General features: G+C 32.7%; 2 protein-coding genes across 4 annotated transcripts; one reads left to right on the top strand and one right to left on the bottom strand.

Moving 5' to 3' along the window:
• Positions 1-1,816: 1,816 nt before the first annotated feature.
• On the bottom strand, positions 1,817-6,821 carry LOC125049155. 3 transcript variants are annotated; one of them, XM_047648286.1, is made up of 9 exons: positions 6,734-6,821; positions 6,272-6,546; positions 5,981-6,143; positions 5,731-5,902; positions 5,458-5,580; positions 4,827-5,025; positions 3,979-4,151; positions 3,291-3,387; positions 1,817-2,465 (listed from the first exon to the last, which is right to left on the bottom strand). In XM_047648286.1, the coding sequence occupies exons 2-9, from the start codon at positions 6,508-6,510 to the stop codon at positions 2,414-2,416; spliced, it is 1,218 nt and encodes a 405-aa protein (XP_047504242.1). In that variant the 5' UTR covers positions 6,511-6,546; positions 6,734-6,821; the 3' UTR covers positions 1,817-2,413. The 3 variants fall into 3 exon arrangements, with proteins under 3 accessions (XP_047504242.1, XP_047504241.1, XP_047504243.1); XM_047648285.1 differs by having other exon boundaries at positions 6,628-6,780; XM_047648287.1 differs by having other exon boundaries at positions 5,470-5,580; positions 6,628-6,780.
• Positions 6,822-8,462: 1,641 nt separating this feature from the next.
• On the top strand, positions 8,463-9,919 carry LOC125049027 (p21-activated protein kinase-interacting protein 1-like). Its single transcript, XM_047648025.1, has 3 exons — positions 8,463-8,661; positions 8,756-9,047; positions 9,121-9,919. The coding sequence occupies exons 1-3, from the start codon at positions 8,593-8,595 to the stop codon at positions 9,909-9,911; spliced, it is 1,152 nt and encodes a 383-aa protein (XP_047503981.1). The 5' UTR covers positions 8,463-8,592; the 3' UTR covers positions 9,912-9,919.
• Positions 9,920-10,472: the final 553 nt, after the last annotated feature.

Genomic DNA, 10,472 nt, shown 5'->3' with positions numbered 1-10,472 from the left:
TATAAAAGATTAAAAATGTCACATTCAGAAGCTAAAAATATTTTACTTAAAGAGACCCGAACATCAGTGTACTGTTAAACAAAACGACTCTGAGTACGGATTAAATCCCGTTAAACTTAATATAAAAATACACGAAAGACATAATAGAACTATCCTATACAAGCGTTAGCCTACACAAGTTACTTGCAGTCTTCAATACTAATCTAACACGAGACAAGAGATGGCGCTGCATTTATGAAGGAGGTGTTTTGCAAATTGTATAACTAAACTACAAATACAGCAAACTCCCAATGTTTTTTTTAAATTGTTGGTTGAGGGTTTTAATAGGCGCAATTGTTGCAACATTAGCGTGCCTAGCATAAAAAACGCCGAGATCCGCTTTTTTAATTTACCGGCGCAACATTTATTGCAATCATGTCATTGCACGTAACTTAGCATGGTGTAAACTGGCAAATTTATGTTACAAATTAACCTTTTAATCAAAATAAATTAAATTTTCAACAGATTTTACTCTTGCTGTAAATTTCATACTAGGAATGGAAAACAATCGTATTGTGTCACAAAATATTTTTCGTGTTTTCACTTTAAAATACGATGTTTCGAATTGAGCGCTAATAATTTATATGAAGTATCTTATGTGCGTAACTAGGAGCGCTGTATTTTTCATATGAATATTTTACAGATAGCATTCATTACACTCGAAACTCATGGTAGAGCTGGTGTTCTCTATGAAAATGTGTGCTGGAGAAATGTATGATCTTCTAAAACACCTCCTTCCAAATTCGGTTAACACTTTCCAATACAAATTGTATAGGGACATGAAAACCCATAATTGATATACATACTTGCTTGACATTTTTATGTTAAAAGTAGATTTAATAGTGAGATTTTTTTTCTTGCTCGAAATTTCTTTCTTCTATTGAATTAACTACATTCCTCAGACATGACGTCACAACACCTACTTTGCATACAGTTATTTTAAAATTGTGAATAAATGACGTCATCTTTAATTAAATACACCTGGACGAAAAGTTTCAACATTTTTGAATTTTTTCCTTTTTTTTTCAAACCAATGATTTCCATTGTCGTACAAATTACTATATATGATAAATAATCTTATATAATTAGAGACTACGTAACTATGTCTATTACACTTCTATCACAGTGTAAATAATGCACTTAAGACTTACTTCAATGAGACAATCCTAACGCAATACAACAACTATACATAAACTTAAAAATACATAATATAATTAATTATTTAAAGGCGTTTGCATCCGGGAAAAAGTATGTGATACTCGCGTAAATTATAGATATGACACAAAGTATATATGTGTATTATGTGTATCAAAAACCCTGTGAAATGTATGAATTCCGCATTTTGTATTAATTACTTAAATGTTCTTCAGCTTCCAAAGCCATTTTTCCTAACCCTCTAACTGATACTAGATTTAAACTGTATTTTTTTTATCCATTATCCACATATTTATATGTTCGCAAGTGAATATACAGTAGCAATACCGTGTATATTATGTATTAAATATTATATACTTTATTATACATATTTTATTATTTCTCGACATTATCGTATTGGCATAGTCTGTAAGGATAATGTTTGTATTTCTGTAAATAAATATTTCTTATTTTGTATTAGGGAGCGTTCAAGTATTACGTAACGATTTTTTTTCCTTTTGTAAAACGTTACGATGCGAGGCGGGGATTGAATTACGCGTTTTTGTTAATATTATTTTCGACCTTCCAGTACCTTACACCACATAATGGTATCTTTTAGCTATAAAGTATTTTTACTATTGGGGGGGGGGGTCAAGAATCTCCAAAAATTGCGTGACGTAATACTTGAACGCTCCCTTATTAAAGATTGGTAAGTTGATTTAATCTGTCAAAAATTAAATCAATAATTCCGACTTTAAACAAAAAGAAAAGTTAATACTGTTGCGAATAAAAACTGTTCATAGGGTTTTTCATACACACTTTATATGACAAATATGAACATATTATATACTTATTTTACTAGAGACCAAGGTATATTATAAAATCGCAAAATAAATTCATTGACGGATATTAATAAATAACGCAAACCTATACAAATATCTTGGAATATTCCAAAACCGTGAAACTAGTATCAAGATTTGTCAATCCAACACTAAATTTTGTTACTGGTTCAATGTGTACTTTTATACATAAAATCTTGGATATAAAAATAAATATTTCAATTATAATAACATAATTATTAAAACAACAGCATAGATAATAAAAATGTACCGAAGTATCAAAATTAGCGGAATAGTTGAATATAACTTTTTAAATAAGTACTCAAACTTATATAAACAGAATATTTTTTCATACAAAATAATACCTTCGATTTGTCATGATCTCAGTCCGAGGCACAGTGCTAGTTACCGCTAACTATCTTACGGCTCTCCAAGTCATCCATATTATTTGAACTGAAATTTAGAAAAAAAAAACAAAATGTTATAACTTTAGTACATCACGAAAAAAGGATAATGTTAAATAACATATTATGTACTCAGAATTTCTTAGTTTTGTAATTGCCAATTACCTAAGTCGCTGGAGTTACGCTACGAGAGTATAGCCAGACGTTCTCTCTTCGGCAATATATTAATAACATTCAATTAGTATATAAATGCTAAATTATGTTAGACATTTATTATTTTTGCATAAAACCTATGCCACAAATAAACTATTCATCACAAAAAGATTGAATTATTAAAAAAACAATAACCTATTTGACCAGATTTTAACCATTTTAGAATATTTATATTGACTATAGAACCAACACAAATTGTTATTTTTAACTTTGTTAGGCTTTAAAAATTCAAATTAACATTATTAATTTCGAAACCCGCCAATGCAAGATGGCGTCACACCAGTCCCTATGAGCTACCATGCCAATACGTAAACAAATGTCTAGTTTTTTACGTGATAATTATCATTCTTAAATAACACAAATACACGTATTATTTTTCGATGAAAACAGTCTCCGACGAAATCGAACTCCTAAATTTCTAATAGACTAAAGTATTTAGGCTTCGATAGGCAAAGTCATTATTTACAGAAAATTTCTCTTTATTTTTCATTGTTGATTCGACTTAATATGTCACCGTTTTGTGTCACGTGATTGAAGTATCATCAATGTTTTAAATTTACGATTCTTCTCAAACTAATAATTATAAGTTATTTTACTTCATAACTCATAATTAATACAGATTCAATAATGCTTTTTCTAATTTCATTTTGACGAGTCTTACCGCAATTTGTCATCGTTCTTCCACGACGTGACTTGTATGTGCGGCGGAGGCAGATAGCTACGGAGCGACTGGACCAACTGAATTGTATCCAAGAGGACTGAAATTAATTAATATCAAATTATACTATGATATTATTATACCAAAATCAGAAACAGAACACGCTCTGTAGCATAGGCATAGACAAATGCCTGGGCATAAAATACCCGGTCGTAAATGTTACGAGCCGTCTTCATTTCAGCCAATAATGACATTTAAAATATGTGATAGAAAAATATATTACTAGTAGAAACAACGTTATTATAGGTTAGCCAGCTTTTTAATATAAATAAGTTGTGGGTTCTGACTAGTTTAAAGTAGAATAAAACATATAATAAAACAAAAAGTAATTCACATAAATAAGTGCAACGAAAAAATATAAGAAACCTATTCAGCTACAAGTACTTTGTAAAAAGAACCAAATCATTATAAGGGAATTCCCCTATTTCACCATTTTAATTCCGAGTTTATCAGCACGATTATTTATTAGATTTAAGATAAGAATATTCTTATGTTTGGTGTGTTTTTGCTGAAAATCATTAAATATTCATGAAGCTTTGTTTCTTAATACATTTATTTTATGTACTCACAATAGTGAAACCAGATAAAATACATAATTGTTAGGTAAAAATTTGCCAAATATTATACTGACTCTTCTGCAGTTGCTCGCTCTGTTTCCCATAAGGTTTGCACATAGCTGGCCGGACACAAGGCCGCATACGTTGCAAGTTACGAGCCAACTCTGCGAACGCACGCACTACGCGTTCCTGACCGCCTGACCCGCTTGACCCTCCCGATAGAGACTCCAGGCTTTCCAGGTTCGCTCTGTAATACATTTTTATTTTGTCTTAAAAAAGTGTTCAATTATTTAGAAGTATCTGGAAGTACCTCGAAAGGGGAAAAACAATTTTAGCGACTGTTTTTTATTTATTTATTTATTTTTTAATCTCATACATGCCGTCTCACGATGTTTTATACTGTTGAGATAAAATGTATTACCACTCCATTTCGTAATAGCTTTTTTAATCATATTTGTAGAATAATTAATAGATATGTATTTTCTTATTAGCCCTAAATCCTTTGGGTACATAATCGAGGTTCAAACGCATGATGTCAGCGTCGAAAATTGCACGGTTCACTAGGGTAAGATTGCGTATATATTACAAAAATAATAGTTATAGAAAAATAAATATTCCAGTATTTATTAGTACTTTGAATTCTCACATTTGGGAATGGAATTTCTTGTGTATTTTAGAATATGTTTTCTTGTATATATCAATCTAGCTATGATGGTCATGATAACTTATTAACATTTTAAAAGCACATATAAAAAACGTGTTTGTTTACATAACAAACCAAAGATAACACAAAAAAATCTTACAAATAACGAAGTCTAAACCAAAATTTTAGTGGATAACGCATAAGAGACTATTTTAGATATCATTTATAAATTATTTATTGTTTACCAGGCAAGTACTTGGTTAACAAAATTTTGCTTACCTTAGAAAATCAGTCAATTTGTGATCATCAGTGAAGTGGTGTTTAGACTTGGTGTCCAAAGAAGATTGGGAAGATGACCGCTGGGAGTATTTATCAATTGACTGGTGACTCATGGAACGATTTTGATGCAGTAGCATTTGCTGATGCTGTGAGAGTTTATCAGCCGCACGACGATCCGTTTTGTCACCGGTTAAATTTGCTGGAAATATTGTATTAAGCTGCAGTACTACAGTTTCAATTTAAAATCAAACAAACAAAATAAAAGGTGAAACATTTCAACTCCTTACTGTTTATATAATATTCACAAGATCTTTATATCACAAATCTTGGGCATTTAAACAACATAGTATAAGAAATGTTTATAAAGTCTACTTCTACTACGTCAACTCAAGACAATGCTTTAGTAAAGTATAAATTAAAATAATTAATAATGGTTTTTAACTTTTATGTATATTACATAATAGGGACCTTACTGAATATATTTACAGAAAACGTGAACAATTACACTTGTAATTCAAATAAAATTTATTTCTAATTATCATTCAGATGTATTTTATACTGCATATGTGTATTAATTATTATTAAATTAATAAACAAGTAATGAAAAATAATAATAAAAATTGATTTTTACTTAACAACTCACTGAGAGCGGCAAGATGTGGTGCAAGTGGCAGCTGATAGTCTTGTGGCAGTGCTGCACCGCGTAGTAGGCGCTCCACTGCTTGACTGTCTGATAAATTGGAACTGCCTGCATCTAAATTAAAAATATCCTTGAACATTATAGTTCATAAAAGCAAATCATTTTATTTTCTTTTGATCATTTTTTTTTTAATTTTACATAGATTGAGCTGTTACTAGTTTAAAACATTAATTTTTGCCATAGAACATTATAATAAACATATACCTGGTATGTATGTTGGTTGTTGGGATAAGTGTTGTTGTATAGATTTCTGTGTCATTTCTAACTGATTCTTGTAATAGCGACAAGCTGGGTTTGGACAATTTTGAACAACTTCTACAATGAACTCTTTCTCCATACCAAATTGTTCTCTACCAATTGTATAAGATTCAACCACCTTAAACCAATATAAAAGAATAAACAAAATTGTTCCTTTGTAATACAGAATGATACAGAATCAATACAAAGAACTTACAGCTCTGACAGTTGCCTCTAATCCCAAATGTAGGCCATGGGGACCATTCATGTGTTTCAACATAACAGCGTTTGCAAAATGTTCATAAGGTAAGATTATTTTACCATTTTCACGATAAATCAGACGCCCTTGAGCATCTAAACCAACCCTTGATGCCATCATTCTGAAACAGTTTATAAAAACAAAAGTAAACAAAAGTTGTAAACATCAAACTGATAAGTTTTTTTTGCTCTACTTGACCAAACAATTTAGATAGGGATCTTTTCTGTGCTATTAAAGAAAGTTACTTACTGTAAATAAGTTGCACTTGGAAGCATGGAAGACTCTTTGAGATCGCTGAAACATTGTAGTAGCTCTATACTGGGACTCCAGCCCTTATTTTGTAAATATAATTGCAATAGCATGTAAAGCTTTTCTGTGACATATCCCTCCGCGCCGTGTGGGGCTGCCGCGCTGGATCCACTTGCCGTACTAGTGGCATTTCCACTACTCTTTGCTAACACATTCTTCATCGTCTCCGCCAGATCCATCTTGTAGATATCTAAGTATGTCCTCTTTTGGGAATCCTGTTTAAAAACACCAGAAAAAGTTACAAAAGATCAATAGATTTCACGAATGTAGTCACAATTAGTAAATCATAACCCAACCAGAATGGAAATAATTTGCCAAGTACTGCAAAAGTATGACCTCTTGTAATCCCTAAATATAATTTTCTTATTAGTATTTTATTGGAAAAAAATTAATATTTCTTACAAGCTGGGTTTACTTTTTTTTGTCACATTTAAGATTTGACAATGGTCTATAAGGGATTGACAGTTGACATTCTCCCTATTTCGCTTGCTTTACTATGGGTATGTTCCGATATACACTGCGAGTACTGTATAGTGCTCCCACTGTTCAAAAATTTGTTCCGCTATGGACTGCAGTATACAGCCGCAGCGTCCTAGGAAATATATGACGTCACAAATCCCCGCTATACTTCTACTGCGAGCACTGGTGTTTTCGAGGTAAGGTACTCGCAGTGCTTTGATCACGTGATCAATCAAAACCACTTGAATGCCTAACGGCTGATATAACTTACAGTTTAATAACAAACATTTAAAATTCTAACTTACTTTCTTTGTAGTATTAATTCAATTGACAGTTAATATTAATATAGATTTTGGGTTGGGGTTGATATCCATGCGTTGGAATTTGATGATACTGATTATGCAGGAGTCTCGGGGACCCTTGATTGGAACACCTCCAAGTGATTTTAGCTTTAGGAGAAGCGTCAAAGTATTTAAAAAAAATTTTTTTAATTTTTGTCAATTGTATTGAAATTATAAACAATCCGCCATTATCTAACTACTTTTCTATTGGTTATAAGAGATGTGACATTCTCGATTTCTATTGGTTATGAGTGATGTGTCATTGTCGTTTTCTATTGGTTATAAGTGATGTGACATTTTCGGTAAATTAATTGGATCGATTATTTTCTCATTTGTTATTTTTAAAGTTGAACCTAATCGAATCGATTATTTCCTCATTTGTTAATTTTATAGTTGAACCTAATTTAAGCATTACTTGTCAAATGTACATACATTACATTAACTTCATGTTTTAATTAATGTATGGTTCCGAAAATTATTAAATTATTCAAATAGTACCCAAAACCGAATCAGAGCACCCCACTATCCACGTGGTCTTGTCTGTCTTACCCCTAGAGTGTATATAAATAATCGGAGGCGCGGAGGAAGAGCAGCCCCCACCCGCTGTAACAAAGCACAGGCATTATGAAAGCTGTAGCGGCTGAGGCTGGTCGCCAGAGGCGACCAAAAAGCCGAGGTTGCGGAGGCTTGAAATTTTTTTTTTTTTTGGTTTCCTAAGCCCAAAATTTGTGGGGGGTGATTACTACACCCCCCCCCCCCCCCCCCCCCCCCCCCCCCCACCCCAAATTTAGGTACTTCTCTCTCACATCTTTACCAAAACTGTGTCGAAAAACGAAGCTGACTAGTATACTGGACTGCGTTCCGTTTTAAATTGTAACCAGTATAGCTGGCTATAGAGAAACGGTTTCACAGTATACTAAATTGACGGTACTCTGTACAGTGGTCGCAGTGTATATCGGAACATACCCTATGCTATTTGGCTGACTTCGAAACAGAACAAATTATTACATATGAATGAAAAGTAATAATTTTGATAACCTTTTAATGATAAAGACTAGTGAGGAAGTGTGAGGGAGAAAGAGCGAGCGAGACTACGAAGAACAAACGAAGGGAACGACCTGGGTGCAACGGATGAATACGTAGAAGAAGATCATGATCAAGATAAATCATAGAAGACATAATTTGTTTCGTAAGTTGCATTGGTCGTGCGGGAGGCTGTGAGTTAACGATATTTTTCGTATAGCAACATCGATGTAAAAACATCTATGCTTTTGCTTTCAACATCGAGCAATGAGCATCCCTAAATAATAAATATACCCACAGATTGTGAATTCAAGTGTCACGACTATCGACGTTATTCTTATTTCTTTAGAGGTTATGTTTCGAAATTTTAATAATATTGAGCATGGCATTGTAGTAAATACAATTTAATATTTTACGGGCAAAGACAGTGAATACATAATGTATGAGTTAGTTGTTGGCACTTATGAGGGATTTTTATTAGGATATTCCTTGCGTACAGAAGATGAAGTAAGTTCCTTCGATAAGATCAAGTTACTTAGTTCCAATAAATATTTTAGGTAGGTCACCAATTAATTCTTTATTTGTTTGCAAATTTTTTTAGGTTACAAAAATAAAGCAAACATTTGCAACACACTCACATACAGCATCTGTTAGATGTATATCTATAGCGGGAAAATTTTTAGCTTCAGGAGGAACGGACGATAAGGTTGTAGTTATCGACTTAAAGACAAGGAAAGAGCACACAGTATTAATGAACCATGATGGTACTGTTAATACAGTTGCATTCACACATAATGGAACCCATTTACTTACTGGAAGTGATGATGGCTCTATTATTGTAACTAGGACTGGTAATTGGCAAATAGAAAAAGTTTGGAAAAAAGCCCATGGAGGTAATTAAATTTTGATATAAAGATTTGACTAATTTTGAAGTAAGAGTTAAAAATTTTATAATTTTTGTTTTAGGACAACCAGTAACAGCAATTGCAGTACATCCATCTAACAAATTAGCATTGAGCCTTGGTGGTGACAAGACTTTAAGAACTTGGAATTTAATAAAAGGGAGGCCTGCTTTTACTATAAATTTAGCCAGCAAGGGTATAGTTATGCCTACAGAAATCAAATTCTCACCTGGTGGTGATCGATTTTCATTAATATCCCAACAAACCGTTGATATATGGAAAATTAGTCAGGCGGGATTAGAAAAGCGAATTACATGTACGTCTAAGCCTAGTGCTGTACAGTGGACCAGTGATGAACAAGTGTATGTTGGACTAGAAAATGGTAACATTTTAACTTTAAGTGTTTCTGAAACCCAGGCTCAAACATACCCTGCACATAAACAGAGAGTAAAATGTGTGTTCTTTGAGAATAATATACTTTATACAGCTTCAAGTTCAGGGGAGCTAAAAGTTTGGTCGGTAAATGAGAATAAATTAAAGGAATTATGTTCTACAAATGCCTCGTGCCGAGTGACTTGTGTCACATTAAATAGACAGAGTTATTTAATCAAGAAGGAAGACACAGAAGAAGAAATTGATAAAGATGAAAAAGTTGAAAGTAATCCTGAAGAAACTGATCCAGAAAGTCATGAAGATTCAGAAGAAGAAAATAAAACCCCACGTAAAAGGAAAGTGGGTGCATTTGTCACCATTTCATATGGTGATAATGAAGAAGTTAAAAAAGATACAGAATCACCAGCCAAAAAGAAAAAGAGACGTAGGAGTAAGAAACCAAAAAACAAAAATAAAGAATAATATGTGAATCTCTTTTCTTTCCCTTGATGCTATAGATATTATTCTACCTATAATTATGGTTACATTGATGTATATAGAGATAGGTCCCCACATCTGTAGTCTAGTGCCCAATGATGATCACTAATTTAAATATTATGCTTGATAATAAAATCATGTAGGGTTCACTAGCTTCATCAAAAATTATAGACTTCTGATACTATTATTAATTTATTTATATCATCATGCCTTTTTCCCGAAGGTATAGGCAGAGATCACGGATCTAATCATGGTCCTGACCATTCCTCTCTCACTCCATCGACTTCCATGACGTTCACCATGCATGCTCGTTGGTTATGGATACTTTTTACTTGTTCTTTCTCTTGGATTTGGTCCAGGTATGGACAAAAGCCTACCCAAACCCCCTTCACCATTCATGGTCGCCAACTCGTTAATCGCTTTGCAAGATTGCACTATAACAAAACTATTAAATATGATTTTAAACGCCTATACGAATGGTTTTATTTGACCACAATCAATAACGTCTCGCTTGAATTTAAAAAAAAATGGTGCGCGTAAGAAGTT

This window comes from Pieris napi, chromosome 4 (assembly GCF_905475465.1).
Source record: "Pieris napi chromosome 4, ilPieNapi1.2, whole genome shotgun sequence".
NCBI classification, from domain to species: Eukaryota; Metazoa; Arthropoda; class Insecta; order Lepidoptera; family Pieridae; genus Pieris; species Pieris napi.
The sequence above is the reverse complement of the archived record's forward strand: the minus strand, read 5'-3'. Positions and strand labels throughout refer to the sequence as shown.

What these genes read in the sequence shown, in the direction of transcription:
- LOC125049027 (XM_047648025.1), top strand. Translation starts at nt 8,593, where the DNA reads ATGTATGAGTTAGTTGTTGGCACTTATGAGGGATTTTTATTAGGATAT. An exon ending in CCTTGCGTACAGAAGATGAA is followed by an intron (nt 8,662 to 8,755) that starts GTAAGTTCCTTC and finishes AAATTTTTTTAG; the next exon opens with GTTACAAAAATAAAGCAAAC. An exon ending in TTGGAAAAAAGCCCATGGAG is followed by an intron (nt 9,048 to 9,120) that starts GTAATTAAATTT and finishes TTTTTGTTTTAG; the next exon opens with GACAACCAGTAACAGCAATT.
- LOC125049155 (XM_047648286.1), bottom strand. Translation starts at nt 6,510, where the DNA reads ATGGATCTGGCGGAGACGATGAAGAATGTGTTAGCAAAGAGTAGTGGA. An exon ending in TAGAGGCAACTGTCAGAGCT is followed by an intron (nt 5,903 to 5,980) that starts GTAAGTTCTTTG and finishes TATTGGTTTAAG; the next exon opens with GTGGTTGAATCTTATACAAT. An exon ending in GAGCGAGCAACTGCAGAAGA is followed by an intron (nt 3,388 to 3,978) that starts GTCAGTATAATA and finishes AATTAATTTCAG; the next exon opens with TCCTCTTGGATACAATTCAG.